This window comes from Dipodomys merriami, unplaced genomic scaffold (genome assembly GCF_024711535.1).
Source record: "Dipodomys merriami isolate MVZ:Mamm:240054 unplaced genomic scaffold, mDipMer1.0.p SCAF_9, whole genome shotgun sequence".
NCBI classification, from domain to species: Eukaryota; Metazoa; Chordata; class Mammalia; order Rodentia; family Heteromyidae; genus Dipodomys; species Dipodomys merriami.
Window position 1 is genome coordinate 43,365,062 of NW_027206512.1, and position 26,820 is coordinate 43,391,881.

The following is a 26,820-nucleotide window of genomic DNA, read 5'->3' on the forward strand; positions in this document are numbered from 1 at the left end:
TATAGTCATCAGCCATCAGCATAATCATGTTCATTTCAGCACTATTCAGCAGAGCCAAAGTATGGAAAGAAAACATATATTTAACTATGGAAATTAACTCATCCACTAGAAAGGATTACTGTGCCATGTGCAAAGAAATGGAAAGACTTGGAAAAAATTGTATTAAGTAATCTAGGCCCAGAGAAACAAAGATTGTATGGTTTCCCTCATTTGTAGTAGATGGAATGTATCGATATATAAGTAAACATGAAAGGTGGTATGCAAGTGATTACAAATGAATTAACTGAAGTGTAATATAATTTAAGGAGAGCACAAATAGTATTCTTTTTTAGAAAAATTAGATCAATGCCCAAACAAAATCAGCACCAGAAAATGGGTACATGCAAGGGGGCCACAAGGAGAGGGTCAAGATGAATGAAGAGGGGAAGGGAGGGAGAATTGGTTAAGAATTCATTGTAGGGCTGGGAATGTGGCTTAGTGGTAGAGCACTTCCCTAGCATGCATGAAGCCCTGGGTTTCATTCCTCAGTACACATAAACAGAAAAAGCCTGAAGTGGTACTTCAGGGACAGCACCCAGGCCCAGAGTTCAAGACCTACAACTGACAACACCCCCCAAAAGGGGGGTGGGGGAATGGGAGCATTTAAGAGGGGTAAAAAAATGTTAAAAGGGGTAACACTGATCAAAATGCACTGTATTCATAAGCTACCTTGTTATATGACCCTATTTTATACAATGACTTTATTTTTTTCAAAAGAGAAAAAAATGTAGAGGGGCTGGGAAAGTGGCTCTGTGGTAGAGCGCTTGCCTCACATGCATGAGGCCCTGGGCTCGATTCTTCAGCACCACATACACAAAAAAAGCTGGAAGTGGCGCTGTGGCTCAAGTGGTAGAGCGCTAGCCTTGAGCTGAAGAGCTGAGATCTGAGGATGAGGGTTCCAGGCTAGCTTGAGACTCTTAACTGAGGCAGGGGAGCAACGGCAGAATACCAAAACAGAATGAAAATGTTGAGCAAATGCAAGACCCTGAGTTTAACTCTCAGTAGTCGCTTAAAAATACTAACAGTACAGTGATACTTTTAGTTACTTATTTAGTCATAGCTCAGATGTGACTACAAAACAGATATGGTAATAGTTTATAGTATGAGGACATCTATTATAACAAATCAAGTCTCCATGTTTCCATATACACTACCTGAAAACTTCAGAGCATCTCAGCGAGTACTATAAAGTAAACACAATCTTAACACTGTGTTTACAAGACTCCAAATATTATGAAACATCAATTAATGTTACAAAAAAAATCATATATACATATGTTTGTTTGTATATGTATATGTGTGTGCTCTACCAGACAAAATGGATCACACAATTCTTATCCATACAGTAAACTATCACTACTGTCAGCCTTCTTTTTTTTTTTGGTCGGTCGTGGGGTTTGAACTCTGGGCCTGGGCACTGTCCCTCAGCTCTTCAGCTCAAGGCCAGCGCTCTACCACTTGAGCTACAGCGCCACTTCCGGTTTTCTGGTGGTTTATTGGAGATAGGAATCTCACGGTCTCTCCTGCCCGGGCTGGCTTTGAACCTCGATCCTCAGATCTCAGCCTCCTGAGTAGCTAGGATTACAGGCGTGAGCCACCAGCGCCCGGCCACTGTCAGCCTTCTTATCTCTTCCCACAGGATGTATTAAATTCTACAAACAGTTCTCCTATGGTCATGATAAATATGAACTTACATTTTCACCAGAACTTCCAGTTCCAAGAATGAAATTCAAAGATATTATTCAATAATTTTTTTTAAATTCTAAACTTTTTTTTTTTGCCAATCCTGGGGCTTGAAACTCAAGAGCCTGGGCACTGTCCCTGAGCTTCCTTTGCTCAAGGCTAGCACTCTACCACTTGAGCCACAGCACTACTTTTTCTGTTTACTTGGTACTGAGGAATCAAACCCAGGGCTTTATGCGTGCTAGGCAAGCACTCTACCACTAAGCCACATCCCCAGCACCTAAACACGGTTTTAAATATGCATTCACACTGAGCATTGGTGGCTCACGACTGTAATCCTAGCTACTCAGGAAGCTAAGATATGAAGACCACAGTTCAGAGCCAGCTATGGATCATGTGCTGGACTTAAGCACAAAAGCCTGGGAATAATGCTCAGGTCCTGAATTCAAGCCTCAGAAGCAGCATATACACGGCAGGCACACGTGCGCGCGTGCGCACACACACGCACACGCACACACACACACATGCATGCAAAAACTAGATGTACATATTTTATCAAATTTCTCTACTTCAGCTGGTTCAAACCTGTAATACCTTTGGTTACAAGTCAATCCTTCTAGTATGTAATTTATTACAGAATAAACCAAATATTCAGTGCACAGCAAGAGAGTGGTAGTGTTTGCCTAGGAAACTCAAGTCCCTGAAATTTAATACCAATACTGTTAAAAAAAAAAAAGGGGGTGGGGGAATATACTCTATCTATGGTAAAATAATGAATATAAGTACTTATATTACTTTCTCAAATTTCAGCTATATTAATAACAGTTGCCCCAACCCCTGGGGGAGACATACATCCTATGAGCTCTAGTAGATGCCTGAAATTGAAGATAGTATTATACATTATATACCATTTTTTCCCTGTAGAAACTCCTATAATGAAGTTTGATTTATAAACATGGTAGAAGATAAATAATAACATTATTATATATACTTACATAGTAATGTAAGTACCTACATATATACTTACTACAATAGCAAGTTATATAAAATTCAAGAAGTATTAGGAAACATTTGCCTCTCCAATTTTTCATTTGGTGTTTTCAGATATGGTCTTACTACAAAAAACAAAACTGGAGGCTGGGAAGGTGGTTCAGTGGTAGAGCGCTTGCCTTGCATGCATGGGCCCTGGTTCCATTCCTCAGCACCACATAAGCAGAAAAACCTGGAAGTGGCGCTGTGGCTCAAGTGGTAAGGTGCTTGCCTTGAGCTGAAGAGCTGAGGGACGGTGCCCAGGCTCAGAGTTCAGGCCCCACGACTGAGGGAAAAAAAAAAGCAAAACAGCTAGTGGAGGGACCTGACTGTAATTATGTCAAAGTGCCTGACAGAGAGCCAGTACTTTAAGATTACTTTGGAGCTTGTATAGAGTATAGAAGCAATACATAAATACATTACATAATTGACCCAATTTAAAGTGCAACTTGTCAGGCGCCAGAGGATCACACCTGTAATCAAAGTTCCAAGTCTGATATGAAAAAAAGTTCATGAGATTATCTCCAGTTAACTAACAAAAAGCCAGAAGTTGTGACTCAAGTGGAAGAGTGCCAACCTTGAGCAAAAAAGCTAAGGGGAAGGGGCTGGGAAGGTGGCTCAGTGGTAGAGCGCTTGCCTTGCATGCATGAGGCCCTGGGTTCGATTCCTCAGCACCACATAAGCAGGAAAAAAAAAGCCGGAAGTGGCGCTGTGGCTCAAGTGGTAGAGCGCTAGCCTTGAGCTGAAGAGCTAAGGGACAGCGCCCAGGCCCAGAGTTCAGGCCCCACGACCGGACCCCCCCACCAAAAAGAAAAGCTAAGGGGAAGTGACCAGACCCTAAAATTCAAGCTCTAGTATCAGTATAAAAATAAACAGTTAATTGCTAGTAGCTGATACATGTAAACTTAGCTACCCTGGACAGGGAAGATTGTGAGATTCTTACCTCCAATCAAGTAACAAAAAGCCAGAAGTGGAGGTAAGCTTTAGACTTGAAAACAAAAGATCAGGAACTGTACTGAGGCACTAAGTTCAAGCCCAGGAAGAGCACAAAAAAATAAACCAATCAGGATAACTAAAACAAATGTCCATCTACACTGGAAGGGAAAAACAAAATGTAATATATCCATAAATGGAATACTATTTTGCCTCTGTAAAGGCAAATTCTATAACATGAATAAACACTGACATATGCTAAATGAAACAGGACAAAAAGATACATCCTGGATTACACTTACATAAGTACCTATAATAGTGACATTCATGGAAACAAAGTAGAATAGAGCTCTTTTTCTTTGGGGGGCAGGGGGGAGGGGTCGGTCATGGGGCTTGAACTCTGGGCCTGGGTGCTGTCCCTGAGTTCTTTAGATCAAGGCTAGCACTGTACCACTTGAGCCACAGTGGCACTTTTGGTTTTCTGGTGTTTAATTGGAGATAAGCGTCTAACGGACTTTCCAGCCCTGGCTGGTTTTGAACTGTGATCCTCAGATTTCAGCTCCTGAGTAGTTAGGATGATAGGCATGAGCCACCAGTGCCCAGCAAGGATAATGCTTTTATTAAAGCTTCAAGTAAGAATAATGGGGAGTTATTGTTTAATGGATAGTTTTAGTTTAGGAAGATGAAAAAGCTATGGAGATGGATGTGGGTAAAGGCTTCAGAAAAAATGTATATTTGTTAACCCATGTACCTAAAATGTCCTTAAGATTCTAAGTTTTGCCGGGCGCTGGTGGCTCACGCCTGTAATCCTAGCTACTCAGGAGGCTGAGATCTGAGGAACGAGGTTCAAAGCCAGCCCGGGCAGGAGAGACCGTGAGATTCCTATCTCCAATAAACCACCAGAAAACCGGAAGTGGCGATGTAGCTCAAGTGGTAGAGCGCTGGCCTTGAGCTGAAGAGCTGAGGGACAGGGCCAGACCCAGAATTCAAGCCCCCACAGCCGACCAAAAAAAAAAAAAAAAAAAAAGAAGATTGTAAGTTTTTTGCTGAGTGCTGGGGGCTCATGCCTGTAATTCTAGCTACTCAGGAGGCTGAGATCTGAGGATCATGTTTCAAAGCCAACCCTGGCAGGAAAGTCCATGAGCCTCTTATCATCAATTAACTACCAGAAAACCGGAAGTGGAAGTGGCTCAAGTGGTAGAGCGCTTGCCTTGATGAAGAGCTTAAGGACAGTGTCCAGGCCCAGAGGTCAAGCCCCACGACAGACCCCCCCCCAAAAAAAAAGGTTATTAGTATTTTATCCTGTATATTTTATAATAAGTTAGTTTTTATCAGAAAATGAACATACACAATCAACAGAATAACAGACCCAGAAGTGGAGCTGTGGCTCAAGTGGAAGAGTGCTCGCTTTGAGCTAAAGAGCTCAGGGACAGCACCCAGGCCCATAGTTCCAAGCCCCATGCCCAACAACAACAACAAAAGCTATGCTGAAAATAATATTAACTGGTATTATATAAATGATAGAGAAGGAACAGACAAGACACATTTTACAGGTTCAACTTTGTAAACTGGTTCTTCACCAGACCTCAAAAGAAATCCAACATTTAAAAAGGGTTTGTAAAGTTCATGTGAGACACCAGTGCAGGCAGCTAATGCCTATAATCCTAGCTACTTAAGAGGCTAAGATATGAAGACAGCAAATCCACAGCATAGTCAAAGAGACTGTGATCTCCAATTAACCACCAAATATACAGCAGGAAGTAGAGCTGTGCCTCAAGTTTTCTTTTCTTTTTTTTTGGTGTGTGTCTTTCATGGGGCTTGAACTCTGGGCCTGGGCACTGTCCCTCAGCTCTTCAGCTCAAGGCTAGCGCTCTACCACTTGTGCCTGAAGTTTTAAAGCATTATCATTATCCTTGACCAAAAAACCTAGGACCAACTCAAAAACGAAATACATAAAGTTCATGAAAACACGAAGGCAGAGAACAATAAACATCACCTACAAAGAACAAATATCTAGGTTGAAAGGGAGACCTCTATGTTCAGTAGAAATGATAGGTGAAGGTAAAGAAGAAAATGGAATTAAGTTGTGGAAGGCATTAAAGCAAAATGTATTGGAGGGGAGGTAAAAAGAAAAAGAGGGAGGGGAGGGATGGAGTAGATCATCAAAACTACTTTTCAAGCAGGTAGTTGCGGGGGGAGTGCGGCAGGAAGAAGGCTAGAGAGGGAAAGAGAGAAGGAAGGGGGAGGGCAAGCTGGAATCTGTAATCTGATGTGCTCAGAAGGCTAAAATTTAAAGTCATAATTCAAAGTGAAATAACTCCAAATAACTTTTTTTTTTTTTTGGTGGGTCATGGGGTTTGAACTCTGGGCCTGGGCCCTATCTCTGTACTCTTCAGCTCAAGGTTAGCGCTCTACCACTTGAGCCACAGCACCACTTCTGGTTTTCTGGTAGTTAATTGGAGATAAGAGTTTCACAGATTTTCCTGCCTAGCCAGACTGGCTCTGAACCCAATCCTCAGATCTCAGCCTCCTGAGTAGTCATGTTTACAGGAGTGAGCCACTGGCACCCAGCCAATTAACCATTTTTAAGTGAAACTTTAATGACATATAACTCAAGTGGTGGACTGCCAGTGAGCAAAAAAGCCAAGAAAGAGCAGGAAGGCCCAAGGCCCAGAGTTCTAGTACAAGAAAGAAAGAAAGAAAGAAAAAGAAAGGGAAAGAAAGGACGGGAGAGAGGGGGGAGGGGAGGGGAGAGGAGAAAGGGAGGGAGGGGAAAATCAAACAAAAAACTTAAGATTTTTAGAACAGTTGAAAGTATGAATAGGAGTGGCAATATGGAAACATGATTGGTAGCAGGTACAATGAGTCTCAAAACCACATTCCTTAAGCAAAGAATATTCAATTTTCTCCTTTTTGTTGAGAGTTGGACCCCATACACTTGCAGAAAGTAGGCAAGATGCGGAGCGCTGGTGGCTCACGCCTGTAATCCTAGCCACTCAGGAGGCTGAGATCTGAGGATCTCAGCTCAAAGCCAGCTCCAGCAGGAAAGTCCGTGAGAGTCTTATCTCCAATAAACCACTAGAAAACCGAAAGTGGCGCTGTGGCTCAAGTGGTAGAGCGCTTGCCTTGAGCTGAAGAGCTGAGGGACAGCGCCCAGGCCCAGAGTTCAGGCCCCACGACCAGACCCAAAAAAAAAAGAAAGTAGGAAAGTGTTCTACCACTGACCTACATCTCTAGCCTTCAAATAATATATGAAGAAAAATCAACACACTCTTTCTTAAAACAAATATTTTTTGAGGAAAGAATCCATCTCAAAACTGTTAACACTCAAGTTTTTGTGGGTTTTTGTCAGTTGTGGGGCTTGAACTCTGGGCCTAGGTGCTGTCCCTGAAGTCTTGGGCTAAAGGCAAGCGCTCAACCACTTGAGCCACAGTGCCACTTCTGGTTTTCTGATGGTTAATTGGAGATAAGAGCCTCATGGACTTTCCCGCCTGGTCTGGCTTTGAACCAAGATACTCAGATCTCAGCTTCCTTAGTAGCTAGAATTATAGGCATGAGCCACCAGGGCCCAGCAACACTCTTAATTAAGTTTTATAGAAATGTCAGTCTTTTTCAGATGCACATTACTTTCCAATATAAAGTCATTACAGGTTGCCTTGGAGTAAGCTTCCTTTTCATTATGATTTCAGAAGCAAGCCCTTTGTCACTGACTGGAAACTTGTCCACATTAAATTTATTCACAGTTGTAAACAATTCTTAAAAGCTGCAAAAGTTAAGGAGCTCTAAAGTATGTATTAGGTAAGTCAAGAAATATATCATGTCTTAAAAGTTCATGCACAAAAATAGGGTTACAATACCTTTGGGGGATTAAATGGGTATGTTTCTGGTATTTTTATCTCTAGTTGGTATCTTCCTCCTAAAAAATGGTAAGAACAAATAATGTTGCTCAACTCAAACATGAAATCAAATATATTGATAATTCTTCAAATATCTTTTTACATATTCAATTACGTTAATTTTAAAAGTAAAACAAAAAATATCTAAAGCATTATTGTCCATCTAAAATATACATATAACTCATTAGTTAATGAATAACAGGGTTATTCATGAAGACATCAAAGCTACAATCAAATGCCACGTATCTTATTAAGACAACTAGTGGAATAGAGGTTCCATTTTTTATCAAGTCCACGCTGTTTTAAGTTGCTAAATAAGAGAAGAAAAAATAGACGAAGAAATAAAAAGCAGATATAAAGGGATAGGTATCATACAAAGGATTCACGTAATGTTAAAACTAAGAACAACAATTTATTTTTGCTAGTTCTCTATCATGTTAAAAAAAAAGCCCTAATCTTTCAACATATGTCCTAAGTTATCTTTAATACAATTTGTTAAACATGTAAAAACAAAATCCAAGAATGAAAAAAGAGACAGGCATAAAAATCACTGAATCCTAGATATTTTAGGAGGCTGAAATATAAGGATTTCACTGTGAAGCCTGCCCAGGAAGGTCTGTGCAAATCTTAACTTCAATTAACTACCAGAAAGGTGAAAGTGGAGCTGTTCAAGTGGTAGGGCATTACCCTTGAGCAGAAAAAGCTAAGGAACAGGACATAGGCTATGAGCGCAAACCCCACGTAGGAACTAATAATAATAATAGTATGAAAGTAAAACTAGGGGCTGAGAAGGTGGCTCAGTGGTAGAGGCCCTGGCTTCGATTCCTCAGCACCACATAAGCAGAAAAAGCCAGAAGTGGAGCTGTGGCCCAAGTGGTAGAGTGCTAGCCTTGAGCTAAAGAGCTGAGGGACAGCACCCAGGCCCCATAACCAGCCAAAAAATAAAACAAAACAAAAATTAATTTTTCCTTTCTCGACAAAGGGTACAACAAAATGCAAACCTTTACAAAATAGACTTAACCAGTAAAACTGTATATAAAGAGAAAACAATAATACATTTGTTTTGAAATTCTCTACAGCAACCAACCAGGTATTTATAAAAAGCCTATCCAGCTTCTGGTAACTTGACTATTAAAGGGAAAGATAACTTGCTTCTCAGTAAACACAAGGAAAGAAGCTCTATACTGAATGGGAGGCTGCAGTAGAATCCTAACTCTATGAAACCTTTCAATTCTAAGACTTTATGACCCATTAACAAAATGTTCCCTCTTATAAAACTGCAGAAAATGAATGCTTTATATATTAAAAGTAAATGAGTAAAGTAAATAAATACTTCATATTTGTTAAAAGTAAATATGAAGGCAAAGCACTGGTGGCTCAGACCTGTAATCGTAGCTACTCAGGAGGCTGAGATCTGAAGATCATGGTTCAAAGCCAGCTCAGGCAGGAAACTCTGTGACTCTTATCTCTAGTACACTACTCCGAAAACTGGAAGTGGCACTGTGGCTCAAGTGGTAGAGTGCTCGCCTTGAGCTGAAGGCTGAGGGATAGTGCCCAGGCCCAGAGTTCAAGCCCCATGACAGGAAAACAAAAACAAAAACAAAAACAAAGTGGCACTGTGGCTCAAGTGGTAGAGCAAAAGCAGCTCAGGGTCAGTACTCAGACCCAGAGTTCAAGTCCCAGGTACAAGCCAAAAAAAAAAAAGTAAATACTGGGAAGGAACACAAAAGTGCAATGCCTGAAGTCTCTGATCATATAAAATATTTATCAAAATAAAAAAGAAGGTAACTACTACTGGGCATCAGTGGCTCAAATCTATAATCTTAGCTATTCAGGAGGCTGAGAATCTAAGGATCGAAGTACAAAGCCAATCCAGGTAAGAAAGTCTGTGATACTCTTATCTTCAATTAACCATCAAAAAGCCAGAAGTGGAAACACACACACACACACACACACACACACACACACACACACACACACACACACACACACACGTACACACACACACACAATTTAAAAGTGTATATGTTCATACATATACATATATATTTAATAAACACTTAAGAGTAGAGGTATACAAAATAAAAGTTTAATAAAGCTTTCACTACAAAATATTTACGCTTTGAGGAATAATTAGGATAATTAAGGAATTTTTATGATTATATTCAATAGCCTTCACTATTGAATATCTCTTTCAGAATAAATGGTAGGGCTGGGGGGTCAGGAGCTAGGGGGAATACAAATAGGCTGGAAGTGGAGCTGTGGCTCAACTTGTAGAGTGTGCCTTGAGCACAAAAGCTCAGATACAGCAGGCCATGAGTTCAAGCCCCAGCATTACCACAATGGGGAGAGGGGGAGAATACATGTGGAGCTCTGTCTTTTTCTAATGAGGCCCAGGCTAGCCTTAAACCCCTGGGGTTCAAATTCTCCTTGTCAAACATTCCCCCAAATAGCAAGAACTACAATCAACATACCCTTATGTTCAGTTTTAAGAATAGGTTCCCAGGCTGAATGAAGTAGGTAAACTTGGGACAGTAGCAGAGCACTTATCTAACACAGGACCCCGAGTCTGATACCTAACACCAATGAATAAATGAATAGCTTACAATATTAGAAATTCCTAAACTCTGCAGGCAGTGGTAGCTCACACCTGTAATCTTAGCTAGCCAGAGCTCTGAGGATAGTAGATTGAGGCCAGCCTGGACAGAAAAGTCTGTGAGACTTGTATCTCTAACCAGCAAAACATTAGCCTTAAGCAAAAAAAGCAAAGGACAGTGTGCAGTTTCTAAGTTCAAGCCCTAGGATCAGCATATGAAAAAAAAATTTTTTTCCTAGCCCTCTATAATCCTACCTACTCAGAAGGCTAAAATCTGAAGATCTTAGTTTGAAGCCAGCTGGATAGGAAGTTCATGAATCTCATCTCCAATTAAGCACCAAAACAGCTAGAAATAAGAGCTGTGCCTCAACTAATAGAGTGCTGGCTTTGAGCAAAAACAAGTTCAGGGACAGTGCCTGGGATGAGTTCAAACCCAAGGACAGGAACAAAAAAAGAAAGAAGGGGAGGGGAGGGGAGGAGGAAAGAAGGAAGAAAAGAGAGAAAGAAGAATAAGAAAAACAAAAACATAGCCAGACACCAGTAGCTCACATCTGCAATCCAGGAGGCCGAGATCTGATGATAATGGTTCAAAGCCAGCCCAGAGAGGAAAATCCACGAGACTTGCTCATCTCCAATAAACTACTCAGAAAAGGCTGGAAATAGTGCTATGGCTCAAATGGTAAAGCACTAGCCTTGAGTGCAAAGAGACTCAGGGACAGCACCCAGGCCCAGAGTTCAAGCCTCAGGACTGGCACCAAAAAAAAAAAAAAAAAAAAATGATTTCATGGGGCTGGGAAGGTGGCTCAGTGGTAGAGCGCTTGCCATGCAAGCCTGCAAGCCTGAGGCCCTGGGTTCGATTCCTCAGCACCACATAAGCAAAAAGAAAAAAGCCGGAAGTGGCGCTGTGGCTCAAGTGGTAGAGCGCTGGCCTTGAGCTGAAGAGCTGAGGGACAGCGCCCAGGCCCAGGCCCCACAACCGGACCCCCCCCCCCAAAAAATGATTTCTTTGGTAAAAATTATGTTGGAATTATGGAGACCTTAGAATATGGCTTAGTGGCAGAGAACTTGCCTAACACGCATAAAGCCCTGGGTTTATTCCTCAGTACCACATAAACAGAACAAGTTAGAGGTGACACTGAGGCTCACATGGTATAGCCTTAAGTGAAAGAAGCTCAGGGGCAGTGCCCAGGCCCTAAGTTCTAACCCTAAGACTGGGGATAAAAAGAAAAAAAAAAATGGGACTGGGAAGATGGCTCAGTGGTAGAGCACTTGCCTTGCATGCCTGAGGCCCTGGGTTCGATTCCTCAGCACCACATAAGCAGAAAGAAAAAAGCCGGAAGTAGCGCTGTGGCTCAAGTGGTAGAGCGCTAGCCTTGAGCTGAAGAGCTAAGGGACAGCACCCAGGCCCAGAGTTCAGGCCCCACGACAGGACCAAAAAAAAGAAATAAAAAGAAAAAAAAAATGGGCTGGGAAGGTGGCTCAGTGGTAGAGCGCTTGCCTTGCATGCCTGAGGCCCTGGGTTCGATTCCTCAGCACCACATAAGCAAAAAGAAAAAAGCCGGAAGTAGCGCTGTGGCTCAAGTGGTAGAGCGCTAGCCTTGAGCTGAAGAGCTGAGGGATAGTGCCCAGGCCCAGAGTTCAGGCCCCATGACTGGACCCCAAAAAAAAAAATTACAGAAATCAGGGCTGGGAATGTGTCTTAGTGGTAGAGTGCTTGCCTAGCATGAATGAAGCCCTGGGTTTGATTCCTTAGTACCACATAAAAAAGGCAGAAGTAGTGCTGTGGTTCAAGTGATAAGAGTGCTAGCCTTGAACAAGAGAAGCTCAGAGACAGTGCGCCCAGGTGGGTTCAAGTCCCAGGACTGGACAAAACAAAACAAAACCAAAAAAAAACCACCCATATTCAAAGTAGTCTACCCACATTCAAAGTAGTCATAAATACCCAGGAGCGCTAAACTTCAGTCAATCCTGATTTACATAAAAACAGAAAATGATTAAAAGCATAGGCCTTGAAGTCAAAGGTTATTAATCAAATCCTAGCTCTGTCACTTCAACGTCCCAACCTTAGGCAAATTATTTAATTTCTATGAAGTTAAGTTGCTTCATCTATACTGATAACTGTACTTACCTCAAAACTTATTGTAAAAACTGAGCAAGAAAATGAATATAAGGCTTATGCAAATAAGAGCTACCACATATTTTGCTATATGCTTTCTATTAAGAAAATATTTGTATACGTATATGCAAGGAACTTTTGTTTACCTATAACACAAAATTTACAATATTTATGAAGCTTTGCCTAATAAATTAAATGAAGATAAAGTTGCTTCCTGTAACCAATTCCATAGTTTAAAGTAGCTAGAAACTCAATTTGTGAAAATGAAATTCAGCAGATTATCTCCTTTTCTATACATCTTAAAATGACCACTTAAAACTTTCTTAAATAAAGTATTTAGGCTACATCTGTGTGAATATATTAGCAAACGAAACGCTACAGGACAAACAAGGGAGAGGTGCTTCTAAAATAAAAGCATTAGTCAAATTTAAGGAAAGATTGGTTATAAATACCATATGAAGGAAACTGAATCTACAGTCTATTAAAATTAAGAGACAACATTCTATGTTTTGTATTATTAAATTTTAACCTATATGACATGACCTGTAACTTGGTTCTACTAAATCTATTTTGGGGAAAGAAAATATAATAGCTAAAATTCAGTAAGAAAAATTAGTTCAGTCTAGGTGTCCTAATGTATTCGTTTTTAAAAACTACAGTACATTCTAAGCCAAATGAAGTCATCTTTCATGTATTTTATAGATGCTCAAGATTATTTTGATTTGATGTTTTAGATAATTTCTAATACGCACAATATTTTGATACAGAAAAAAAGTACTTGCCTTCATATGGTGTGTCTGGAGGTCCTGCTATTTCTCCTCTTAATTCTGTAAAATTCTCATCTACAAGATCTACTTTAATTTGATTTTTGCTCGTCTTAAAAATAAACAGAAAATAAATGTTAGTTATATCAACAAGAAAAAAGCTTGTTTTAAAATATCTATAAAAAATTTGAAACCCCTTTTTCATGTTTTTTATCTGCTGTACTAAAATTAAATTAGCCAAGTTTTAGTATTTAAAATTAAGAAGAAATTTTAGCTTTGATTTTTTTTCATAAAAGAATCCCACTTTGAACAACACTACAATGGTTTGTTGGCTCTACAGAAAAATTTTATTTTTAAAGAAATTTTTCTGGCTCTGGGGTTTGAACTTAGTGCCTCACACTAGCATAGGCAGGCAACTCAACACTTGAGATGCCTTCAGCCAAACTTTACCAGACTGTTAATAGAGAAATAGTAGAGAACTTACTTTATGTTTGACTCTATGTATATTAGATGCAAAGTAATAGATATACTCCAGTGAAGCTGGCCATTAAAATATTTTATTACCAGACTCTTTGGAGTTCTGTCCACACCATCAGGAAATTTTAGTTATTAAAAAACCACTTAGCAGCTAGGTCTGCGGGGCTTCCAAGTCTGTCAGACTCTGATCTCCACTTAACCACCAGAAAACTGGAAGTAGAGCTGTGGCTCAAAGTTGTAGAGCACTAGCCTTGAGTACAAAAGCTCAGGGGCAGAGCCCAAGGTTCAAGGATCACGACCAACCAAAAAAAGCCACTTAGGGCAAGACATAGAAGTTCTCAGAAAATTGTGGTATGAGGCCAGTTCTGGAAGTGTATGGATTTTCAACAAAGGACTAACTAGACACAGTAGTATATGCTTGTCATCCCTAGAAACGGGAGATACAATTACAGCCCAGGCCACACAGACATAAATGAAGATCATACCTCAAAAATAACCAACATAATTTATATGTCTTTGGGAAGATAAGGGGAAGCACAGAAATGGAGGGACAAAAGCTGAACAAATGCACAAGTGATACCCAGTAGACACTACATTGAAAATGAATTATACAACTTGTGGGTGGGGACAGGAGGGAAAAACTGGGAGAGCAAGAGAAGGGGTGAAATTGTCCAAAAAGAAATGTACTCTTTACTTGACTCATGTAACTGTAATCTCTCTGTACATCAACTTTATAATAATAATTTTAAAAATTACAAAAAAAATACAGCAATAACCAACACAAAAGGGGCTAGATAGGGAGGTACACTTGTAATCCTAGCTACTCAAGAGGCTAGGATCTGAGAATCACATTGGAAGCCAGCCCAGGCAGAAAAGACCTTAAGACTCCTATCTACAAATAACTACCATAAAACCAGAAGTGGTATTGTGGCCCAAAAAGTGGCAGATTGTTAGTCTTGTGCAGAAGAGCTCAGGAACAACACCTGGGTCTCGAGTTCAAGCCTCACAACCAAAAAACTTTTAAAAAAGTAAAAATACAAAAATACTTTGTCCACTGCATATAAAAATAAAAATATTAAGATTTCTAAATAAAATAATTATTAGATCTTGCATATCTTCATCAATGCTTTCAAAGATCTCTACAGCTATGGGGGGGAGGGGGGAGGCTGGGAAGGGAGGTGAAGGGTAAACAAAGGAGGAGGCTGCAATGCTTGGTAAGAAATGTATGCATTATCATGCCAATGTAATTGTAACCCCTCTGTACAGTATGTTCTCAAATAAAATAAAATAAAATTAAAAAAAAAAAAAGATCTCTACAGCTACCATAATCTCCACTGTAAATTGAAAGTAAATAGTACTAAAATGTTAAGAGTACTACAAGATCTCTTTTGAGAAAGTTTTGGGAAAGAGACAACAATGAAGATTAGAAAGGCTGCTTTCTGGCATAATCCCAATTCTATGGTTAGTAAAATGCTAAACTATTTTGATCCGTCTGTCCTTATTTCTGTCCACATATCATCACCAAATACAACTTTCCCTCCACTGAAAAACCATCCTTTGTGTACATATAAAAAGTTTACAGAAAAAAGCTAGCTCATGCTTATAATCCTAGCTACTCAGAAGGCTGAGATTTGAGGATCCCAGTGCAAAGCCAGCCAGGGCAGGAAAGGCCGTAGGACTCTTACTTCCAATTAGCCACCAGAAAACCATAAGTGGAATAGGAGTACTAAGGAGAGTCACCACTAGCCTTGAAAAAACAAAAGAAAAACAAAAAAACCTAGCAGCTCAGGACAGCCTCAGGCCCTGTGTTTAAGCTTCAAAACTGACAAAAAAAAAAAAAAAAGTATCAAGAAAGTACTACCATCATGATGAATGATATTATAAACACATGCTATACATTGTCTACAGTAGAGCCTCTAATACTAAAAAGAAAAAGAAAAAATCAAGTTAAATATAGGGTGGTTCTGCACAGCTCAATTTTTGATCAAGTAGCAATTATCCTTTCACCTCACTATTTTGATTTAACAAGTATTTGCAACGTAAAACAAATACCTCTACTGACAAAACCTAGCATAAAGTCTCAGAAACGTAAGTCATGGAAAATGGAAAAGGTGAGTTTTAGAAAAGGTACAGCCTGTGGAATCAAACAGATGTGAGCTGAATTCTATTTCTGTCACTTGCTTGTATTATTAACCCAGCTATGCCACCTAACATCAAGATCTCAAGTTTATTACTATGTGAGTAACTGTCTCAAAATTAAATGTCTCTTAAACAGAAGTTGATTACCCACTGCATTATCAATGTAAATTTTTTTATTGTGAAAATACCATACACAGGGGTTACAATTACATGGGCAAGATAATGACAATGTAAAAAAAAAAATTTTTTTTTTTTGGGGGGGGGTCTGGTCGTGGACCTGAACTCTGGGCCTAGGCACTGTCCCTCAGCTCTTCAGCTCAAGGCTAGCACTCTACCACTTGAGCCACAGTGCCACTTACAGCTCTTTTTTTTTTACTTATGTGGTGCTGAGGAATCAAACCCAGGACCTCATGCATGCAAGGCAAGTGCTCTACCACTGAGCCACCTTCCCAGCCCTCAATGTAAATTTTTAAAAAACATTTCAAAGCTGTATTTTATCAAATTTATTTCTTATTTTCTTGACATAAGTAAGTAACAATGTGTTATTCATTTTAATGATTGTAATAACCAAATAGGCTTTTGGGGAAAACCTTGAACAACTGTGCTATTGTGGCATTACAATTTTTATTCTTTTTTTTTTTTTTTTTTTTGCCAGTCCTGGGGGTTAAACTCTGGGCCTGAGTGCTGTCCCTGAGCCTCTTTGTGCTCAAGGCTACTTGAGCCATAGCACCACTTCCAGCTTTTTTTACTGAGTAAACTTATTGGAGATAAAGAGTCTTAGGAGTTTTCCTGCTTCAGATCTCAGCTTCCTCAGTAGTGAAGATTACAGGCATGAGAGCCATCGGAGCTCCGTGTGGCATTAAATGTACTCATTACCTTGCCTACGTAATTGTAACCCTTCTGTACAGTATTTTCACAAAAAAAAAAAAAAAAAAAACTTCTATGAGGATATAGCTACAAAGTTAGTTTTTTTTTTTTAATAAACCAGTTCAACAGCACAGGAAGACATCTCCTTTTTTCCTGTTGTTCACCTGGATCAAAAACCACTTATAATACAGGAAAGACAGGAATCTAGTCACACACAGTGAGACCAAAGGAGGATACTCTAAGGACAGGAACACAAAGGCCCAATGCCTATGTGCCTCTGATCATATAAAATAATGTTTATCAAAATGAACTCAAGGAAATAGAAATAAGAGTATTTTTCCATTGATATTTTTATTTTCTTTTTGTCTTGCTTATTCATCTATCTGTCATTGGGAGGGTAAGGGGAAGCACAGAAATGGAGGGACAGAGTGTGAACAACCTCAGAAGTGGTACTTACTAGACACTGAGGAAAATGAACCTTTACAACTTTGTGAGTGAGAATGGGAGGGAAGAGCTGGGAGGGAAGGAGTGACATTGTCAAAAAAAAAATGTTCTTTACCTGACATACATAATTGTAACCCCTTCGTACATCACCTTTATGAACAATAAAAAATCAGATATAGAGTATATTCAGTGTGTGCTTATTAGCACACAGGAAGACCCAGAGCTTCAATCTCCAATATACTAAAAAATAAAAGAACAATTCCAATATATTCCAAGGTCAATTCTGAGAAAAAAAATCTCCAAAATTATTTTGAGTAATACTAAGGTCTATTACGTACAAGAAAGTGAACTGAGAGACTTATCTCCAACTAACTAGCAAAAAGACAAAAGTGGAATTGTAGCTCAAGTGTTATATAGCATCAGCCTAGAATAAAAATGCCAGGTAAGAAACACAAGGTCCTGAGTGCAAGCTCCAGCACCAGCACAATAAATAAACAAATGAATATAGTAAGATACAGAAATAACTTTTTTTTTTTGGTCGGTCATGGGGCCTGAACTCTGGGCCTGGGCGCTGTCCCTCAGATCTTCAGATGAAGGCTAGCACTCTACCACTTGAGCCACAGCGCCACTTCTGGCTTTTTCTGCATATGTGGTGCCGAGGAATCGAAGCCAGGGCCTCATACATGCAAGACAAGCGCTCTACTACTAAGCCACCTTCTCAGCCTCCCCTCCCCCCCAAAAAATTTTTAAGACCCAAGTAAAGCTGGTGGTTCATCCCTGTAACCTTAGCAAACTCAGAAGGTTAAGGGCTGAGGGTCACTTTTCAAGGCCACCCAGGGAGGAAGGTCCATGAGACTCATGTCCAATTAACTACTAGAAAATTGGAAGTGGCACTACAGCTCAAAGTGGTAGAACATTAGCTAGCCTTGAGCAAAAGAGTATAATGACAGTACCCAGGCCCTGAGTTCAAGCTCCATGACAGAGAGAGAGAGAGAGAGAGGAGAGAGAGAGAGAGAGAGAGAGAGAGCCGGGAAAAACTTTAAGCAGAAAAACATAGTTTGAAGGAAGGATATATAGCTCAGTAGCAAAGTGCTTCTCTAGTAAGGCAAGTGTAACTTCCTGGGTTTGATCCCAATACCCCCCCCAAAAAAACAAACCCAACAAGGCTAGGCACCGTTGCTCATGCTTATAATCTTAGCTACTCAGGAGGCTGAGATCTGAGGATTGCAGCTGGAAGCTAGCCTAGGCAGGAAAAACCATGAAATTCATCTCCAATTAAACACGAAAAACCTAGCAGTGGAGCTGTGGTAGAATGTTAGCCTTGAGCAAAAAAAGCAAAGACATACCACCTAGGCCATGAGTTCAAGCCTCAAGACTGACCATAATAAAATGAAATTGGTCCTGGAGATCAAAGGACACAACACAAAATGCAATCTACAGAATGAGGGAAAATGTGTATGTGATAAGGAATATCTACAAAACAAAACCTAAGCTGGGTGCCAGTGGCTCATGCCTGTAATTCTACTCAGAAGGCTGAGATCTGAGGATCACGGTTCAAAGCCAGCCTGAGCAGGAAAGTCTGTGAGACTCTTATCTCCAGTTAACCACCAGAAAATCGGAAGTGGTGCTGTGGCTCAAGTGGTAGAGTTAGCTGAAGAGCTGACTGACAGCTCAGAGACTCAGAGTTTAAAACCCACAACTGACAAAAGAAAATAAATAAAAATAAAACCTTAAAACCTAGTAACAACAAAAACCAATTTAGGGGCTACAGGAATATTTCCCAAGTATGGTGCCTGCCTAGAAGTTGTTCAGCAACCCTGAGTTAAAACAGATAAACTATGCACATATTACCTATTACATAAGTAATATAAGTTAAATATATAATAAATATTTCTCTATGATACACAAATGACCAACAAACAATGTGAAAAGATATTCAATATTACTGCATCACTGATTATTAGGAAAATGTTAATCAAAATCACAAAATGGTCATGCACTTGTGGCTCCTATGTCTGTAATCCTAGCCACTCTGGAAGCTGAGCTCTAAGGCTCATGGTTCAAAGTCAGCCCAGGCAGGAACGTCCATGAGACTCAGAAAACCTGAAGTGGCACTGTGGCTCAAAGTGGTAGAGCTCTCAGCTTTGAGCAAAAGAGCTCAGATACAAAACCCAGGCTCTGAGGTTCAAGCCCCAAGACTAACAAAAACAAAAAAAAAAACTACAAAATGAAGCTGGGTGCAAGTGGCTTACACCTGTAATCCTAGCTGAGGATCAGGGTTTGAAGCCAGCCCAGGCAGGAAAGTCTGTCTCTAGCAAAAAAGGCTGGAAGTCGCACTGTGGCTCAAGTGGTAGAGTGCTCAGGGACAGTAGCCAGGACCTGAGTTCAAGCCCAGGACCAGGGAAAAAAAAAATTATCTCCCACCACAAGGATGTCCATTATCAAAAAGTATGAAAATATCAATGTTAGCAAAGTAAATGGCACTTTTGTATGCTGCTCACAGAGATGTAAAATGATGTGACCACTATGTAAAACATGATGGTTCATCAAAGGAATGAAAACAGAATTATATGATCCAGAAATTCCACTTGAGAGTATACTCAAAACAATTAAAACAATGTCTAAGAGATAATTGTCTATTCACAATAGCTGAAAGATAGAGCAATCCAAGTATCCACTGACAGCTAAATAAATGAACAAAATATGGCAAAAAGAAAAGATGACAAATACAGGTGAGCCTTGAGGACATTATGTTAATAGTAAAAAATAAAAATACTGCATGAGGGCTGGGAATGTGGCTTAGTGGTAAGAGTGCTTGCCTACTATGCATGAAGCCCTGAATTTGATTTCTCAGTGCTACATACACAGAAAAAGCTGGAAGTGACGCAGTGGCTCAAGTGGTAAGATTGCTAACCCCTGGCCAGGCGCCAGTGACTCATGCCTGTAATCCTAGCTACTTAGGAGGCTGAGATCTGAGGATCGAGGCTCGAAGCCAGCCCGGGCAGGAAAGTCGTGAAACTCTTCTCTCCAATAAACCACCAGAAAACCGGAAGTGGCATTGTAGTTCAAGTGGTAGAGCATTCACCTTGAGCTGAAGAGCTGAGGAATAGTGTTCAGGCCCAGAGTTCAAGCCCCACAACCAAAAAAAAAAAAAAAAAAGATTGCTAACCCCAAGCAAAAAGACTAGGGACAGTGCTCAAACCCTAAGTTCAAAAGCCCTAGGACTGGCTATATATATATATATATATATATATATATATATATATATATATATATATATATATATATATATCCTAGCTCTCTCTAATATTTGCATGATTCTATTTAAATAAAGTATCTATAGTAGTCAGTGAAACCTGCCAATCTCTGGGGTGTTGTACAGATCTAGTTTTGCAACACAAAAGCTCTGAAATTTTACAATAATGTAGCTGGACACCACTGGCTCACCTCTCTAACCTTAGCTACTCAGGAGACTGAGATCTGAGAATCAGCATCTGAAGCAGACTATGAAGGAAAGTGAAGCAAGTGGTAGAGTGCTAGCTTTGATCAGAAAAAGCCAAGTGAGACATGAGGCCCTAGTTCAATACCCAGTATGAGAATGTATACACACACAAAGACAAACCACTACTCTCAGAAATTTTATAAACACTGTAAGATCAAAAATTAAATTTTAGTTTGACATGTGTTTATTTGCTTTAAATTCTTAATCAAATTAATCTGGCAGAGCACCAGTGGCTCATACCTTGTTCCTACCTAGTCAAGAGGCTGAGATCTGAGGATCAGGGTTCAAAACCCTTGACAGAAAAAGTCTGTGACTTTTATCTCCAATAAACCAGCAAAAAGTTGGAAGTGGAACTGTGGCTTAAGTTATAAAACACTGTCTTGAACAAAAAAAGCTCAGGGACAGTGCCTAGGCTCTGAGTTGAAGCCCCAGGACTAGTATTTTAAAAAAATAAAATAAGGGCTGGGAATGGGGCTTAGTGGCAGAATGCTGACCTGGCATACATAAAGCCCTGAAGCCCTGGGTTCAATTTCTCAGTACCACATAAATAGAAAAAGCCAGAAGTGGTGCTGTGGCTCAAATAGTAGAGTGCTAGCTTTGAGCAAAACAAGCTCGGGGGCAGTGTCCAGGCCCTGAGTTCAAGCCCCAGAACTGGCTGGATAAAATAAAAGCAGAGATGTGGGCTGGGAATGTGGCTTAGTGGTAGAGGACTTGCCTCTTACGCATGAAGCCCTGGGTTCAATTCCTCAGTACCGCATATACAGAAAAAGCTGGAAGTGGTGCTATGGCTCAAGTGGTGGAATGCTAGCCTTGAACAAAAGAAGTTCAAGGACAGTGCCCAGCCCAGACTTCAAGGCCCAGGACTGGCAAAAAAAAAAAAAGAAAAAAATAGATATGCTTAAATCTTTCATCACACTCCTATGACAAGTGACACTAAACAGATTTTATACATACTGGCATCATAAAATGCTTTTCAGTATTGATTATACCCATTTGGATGCATGAAGTTCATCAAAGTTCCAGTGAGCCATTGGCATTCAGCTTCATTAGAACTTTTTTTTTTTTTTTTTTTTGGTCATTCGTGGGGCTTGAACTCTGGGCTTGGGCACTGTCCCTGTGCTCTTCAGCTCAAGGTGAGCATTCTACCACGTAAGCCACAGCACCACTTCTGGTTTTTCTAGTGGTTTATTGGAGATAAGAGTCTCACAGATTTTCCTGCCCGGGCTGGCTTTGAACCGTGATCCTCAGATCTCAGCCTCCTGAGTAGCTAGGATTATAGGTGTGAGCCACGGGTACCCGGCTTCATTAGAATTGTTATCTCCAATTAACTACCAAAAAAGTGAAAGTGGAGCTGTGGCTCAAGGGACAGAGCTCCAGCTTTGAGTGAAAACCTAAGACATAGAGACTGGGCCCTGAATTCAAGCCCTAGACCACACAAAAATAACCAGGTGCTGTGGTGACTTGCTTGCAATCCTAGCTACTGAGGAGGCTGAGATCAGAAGCCAGCCTAGTTCTAGAACTTCTGAACTCCAGAACCAGCACCAAAAAAAAAAGAGGGGGGGGAATCTGGGAAGGTGGCTCAGTGGTACAGTGCTTGCCTCACATGCATGAGGCCCTGGGTTCAATTCCTCAACACCACATAAACAGAAAAAGCTAAAAGCGGGGCAAGTGGGGCTATGGCTCAAGTGGTAGAGTGCTAGCCTTGAGCTGAAGAACTCAGGGACAGCATCCAGGCCCAGAGTTCAAGACCCATGACCAACCAAAAAAATATGGGGGGAGGGGGCTGGCTCAGTGGTAGAATGCTTGCCTTCCATGCATGAGGCCCTGGGTTCAATTCCTCAGCACCATATAAGCAGAAAAAGCCAGAAGTGGCTTTGTGGCTCAAGTGGTAGAGTGCTAGCCTTGAGCTGAAGAGCTGAGGGACAGCGCCCAGGCCCAGAGTTCAGGGCCTGCAACCAGAAAAAAAAAAAAATCTCATCTCTTGTACAGCATCTTTACAATAATTTTTTTTAAAAAGTGGTTGATGATTAACTGTTGCTTACTTTCATCAACTATGTCCATTTTTCTAAATTTTCACAGAAAAGAATTATCTTATATTCCTGGTATTTATAAACTGTAAACTTTCATTACCTTATTTTGTCATCATCTAAAACTATACCTTCCCAAAAAATGATTTCAAATATCCCAGATCTCCAGATTCCTAATTTCCTTGAAGTTCAAGTACCCCAAACCCAAGATTCAGAACTGTCAAGTCCCAATGTCACCCATCTCTCATTATCAACCATTTCTAATGTCCTCACTTCCCTTGTTATTCAGTTTAGATTCCAGAGACATTTGTTACACTCATCCTCTTGCAATATATAACCCTGATGTTTCTTCCTTCATGGTACACAAAGCCCCAAAGCTAGTTAAATTCACTTCTCAATTAACTAAAAAAACAAAACAAAACAAAAAAAAACCTTCCTGTATTGGCCTCAAGCACCAAAGCTAGAGGAAAACACACAACCATCATTAATTGGTCTCATGTTAAGTGAAGACCACAAATCCCAAATGGAAGTTTAACACTACCCTAAGTAACTTGTTCCTATTAAAGATTAATTCCTCCACTGATGCTACAAATACCATTCCCCCTCTATTCAAGGACTTTGCACCTTTCCTGACAATAGTGGGGGGGGGGGCTATTTTTTTAAAAAAGGACTTTATAATTACCCTCTAGCATAGTCAGTATCACTTGCCCATCAACACACTAACGCCCTAATACCTACCAAAGTTTTCTTAAAGACCACCCCCCCCCCTCCCCAAACCCAGTGTTCTCCAGCTATGGGCTCTCTTCTCGGCTTTCCTACTAAAGTAAAACTCCTTAACAGAGTTAACCTATTTGCCACTTTAATTCCCCAAGCAACCATGCCAATCACTTTTTGTTTGTGAGGGAGTACAGGTACTGGGCAATGGTTCTTAGGCTTTTTCACTCAAGGCTGACACTATACCATTTGAGCCACAGTTCCACTTCTGGCTTTTTAGTGGTTCGGATTTTGGGGGATTTTTTGTCGGTCATGGGGGCTGAACTCAGGGCTTGGGAGCTGCCCTTGAGCCTGCACTCAAAAATAGCACACTACTACTTTGAGCCACAGTGCCACTTCTGGTTTTCTGGTGGTTAACTGGAGCTAAAGAGTTTCATGGACTTTCCTCTTTCCTGCACAGGCTAGCTTTGAACTGCGATCCTCAGCAGTTAATATTACAGGCATGAGCACATCCAGAGCCCAATTTTTCTTTTTTTTTTTTTTTTAAACTTTTTTGGGTCCAGTCATGGGGCCTCAACTCTGGGCCTGGGCACTGTCCCTCAAGTCTAGTGCTCTACCACTTGAGCCACAGCGCCACTTCTGGCTTTTTTTCTTTTTGCTTATGTGGTGCTGAGGATTCGAACCCAGGGCCTCATGCATGCAAGGCAAGCACTCTACCACTGAGCCACCTTCCCAGCCCCTAGAGCCCAATTTTTCATTCTGCACAAAGCTCTTCCACTATCATCCACCAACAAAAACAGGAAGGGGAGGGGCTGGGGAAGGAGAGAGGTTTCACTGTGACATTCTCACATAGATACATGTATCCCAATCAGTTTTCCCCTTTGTATTTTATTTTCTTGTGCCAGTACTACAGTAGGAATTGAACCCAGGGCTTCGTACTATTGCTTGGTTGTTTTGGTCAAGACAGGTGCAGTACCAATTGCACCACTCTTTCACTTGTGGCTTTTTCCTGGTTTAGTGGCATTAAGAGTCTCACAGATTTGTCCACAGCTGGCTTGGAACTGTGATCCTCAGATATCAGCTTCGGGTAGCTAGCATTACAGTTATGAGCTATGGGTAACCCTAAGTCCAAAATTTTAACACTCTGTTCCAATTAAGAACATTCTTGTCAAGGATAAAGATGATCAACAATAATTATTTTCCACTTTCCACAGCATAACATGGACTACTTTGCTTCTCTTGGCTTCAATAACATCAAGTACACAAACTACAGATTTTCTTAATATAATTAATAGCTCACTCTTAAGTCTTCTGTTGGTTCCTCTCAGGCCAACTTCAAAATGTACAAGGGGACCAGAGAACAAGAAACAAAAACAAACAAAAAAAAAAAAACACTTCACCACAGAATCCTTCTTTTTCTAAAACAATTTCTCCTAAGTTCTCCAGTCTCACATAGTTAACCACTTATACTTCCCTAACTTTAAAATCTAAAAATGAGCAGGGTGCAAATGGCTCATGCCTGTAATCAAAGCTACTCAAAAGGCTGAGATCTAAGGATCACAGTTCAAAGCCAGCCCAGGTAGGAAAGTCTGTGAGACTCTTTTCTCCAATTAACCACCAGAAAACCAGACGTGGCACTGTGGCTCAAGTGGTAGAGCAATCACCTTGAGCTGAAGAGCCTCAGGGACAGCACCCAGGCCCAGAGTTCAAGTCCCATGACGGATCAAAAACAAAAAACAAAAAAACTAAAAATGAGGGCTAGGAATGTGGCTTAGTGGTAGGGTGCTTTCCTAGCAGCCTGAAGCCCTGGGTTCAATTTCTCAGTACCACATAAAGAGAAAAAGCCGGGGGGGGGGGGGGGGGCTGGAAAGGTGGCTCAGTGGTAGAGCGCTTGCCTTGCATGCCTGAGGCCCTGGGTTTCCATTCCTCAGCACCACATAAGCAAAAAGAAAAAAGCCAGAAATGGCGCTGTGGCTCAAGTGGTAGAGCGCTAGCCTTGAGTTGAAGAGCTGAGGGACAGCACCCACGCCCAGAGTTCAGTCCCCATGACCGGACCCTCCCCCCCCCCAAAAAAGAGAAAAAGCCGGAAATGGTACTGTAACTCAAGTGTAGAACCCTAAACTTGAACACAGAGACACTCAAGTACAGTGCCCAGGTCCTAAGTTCAAACTCCAGGACCAGCAAAGGGAGAAAAAAGCCTAAAAATGACAAAGATAAATTCTTGCTGTTTCACATAATTCAAAACTCGCTCTCCATACTCGATCTCAGAAATTAGCAAAAGAAAAAAAATAAATGTCCTGGAGACTGAAATCTGAGAATAGCAGTTCAAAGACAGGGCAGGAAAGTCCATCAGACTTTCCAATTAACCACCAAAAAAATCCAGAAGTGGAGCTATGGCACAAGTGGTAGAGCCTTAGCCTTAAGCAAAAAAGCTCAGAGTGTGCCCAGGTCTAAAGTCAAACCTAGGGAGTTAGGGAGTGGGATATGGTTGTGGGAAATAGATGTTCTTCTAATATATCTACAGGGTTCTATTATCTTCACCTTTTACAGTATCTTCAACTCCCTAATTCAACTCTATTCCAGAGCTACAAGAGTCATTGTGGCATATGCAACCTCGGTTTACCAAATGATTGTCCTAAAACAGTATGAGGCCAAACTAGGCATATAATCAGATCATATTTACATTTAAATATATATATAAGGGGGCTGGGAAGGTGGCTCAGTGGTAGAGCACTTGCCTTGCATGCATGAGGCCCTGGGTTCGATTCCTCAGCACCACATAAGCAAAAAGAAAAAAGCCGGAAGTGGTGCTCTGGTTCAAATGGTAGAATGCCTTGAGCTGAAGAGCTGAGGGACAGTGCCCAAGCCCAGAGTTCAAGCCCCATGACTGAAAAAAAGTGTGTGTGCATATATATGTATGCATGTCTATGTGTATGTGTGTGTATTCTCTCTTTCACTAATAAAATCCTGATTTTTAACTAGGGAGCAATATGCTCAGCCAATTCATATTGCTTATTTTTCTCAAATTCAGATTATGAAAGTCACAGTTTTCAAAAAGTAAAAACAAAAATCATTAGGACTTCAAAGAAAGCTCTTAAAATGAGACAGAAGTCAGTTGGCATGTGTCTTATCTCTCTACCGTTCTGATGTTTAGTTGTCAAGACTGCTAGCAGCCATTTTGATAAAGGCAAAGGTCACATTCCCAAGACAACCCTAAAAAAAAATTATATTAAATGTGAGAATTAAGTCTATTAAATAGGTGCAATGACATATACTTTTAATTCTAGGTCTCAGGAGGCTGATGAAGAAGAAAAACAAGTCCAATGCTAGCCTGCACTTTACACAGTAAATTTAAGGCCATATACACAATGGGATCTGGTCTCAAAACAGAAAAAAACAAGTTGATTTAAAAAAAAAAAAAAAAAAACAAGTTGTAGTCAATTAACACTAAAGCTACCAACCCAACTGTACTGTAGTACGTCCTCCAGATGTCCTATTTGTCTAAAACATAACTACTTTCTTTTGTTATATTAGCAAACAATATCTACTTTCTAGATCCTTTTTTCTTACATCTTCAACCTCAATTCATTCTTC

At 40.5% G+C, this 26,820-nt stretch overlaps 1 protein-coding gene across 2 annotated transcripts in view; it reads right to left on the reverse strand.

Moving 5' to 3' along the window:
- Ube2k (ubiquitin conjugating enzyme E2 K) overlaps positions 1-26,820 on the reverse strand; it is a 52,358-nt gene that overhangs the window by 12,632 nt on the left and 12,906 nt on the right. The window contains exons 2-3 of one of the 2 annotated variants that reach the window (XM_070012875.1): positions 13,075-13,168; positions 7,542-7,600 (exon numbers count right to left, since the gene is read on the reverse strand). The exons of the other annotated variant lie outside the window; for it this stretch is intronic. Coding sequence (XP_069868976.1) covers positions 7,542-7,600; positions 13,075-13,168 — 153 coding nt within the window. The remainder of the gene's footprint in view (positions 1-7,541; positions 7,601-13,074; positions 13,169-26,820) is intronic. 2 annotated transcript variants of the gene reach the window in all.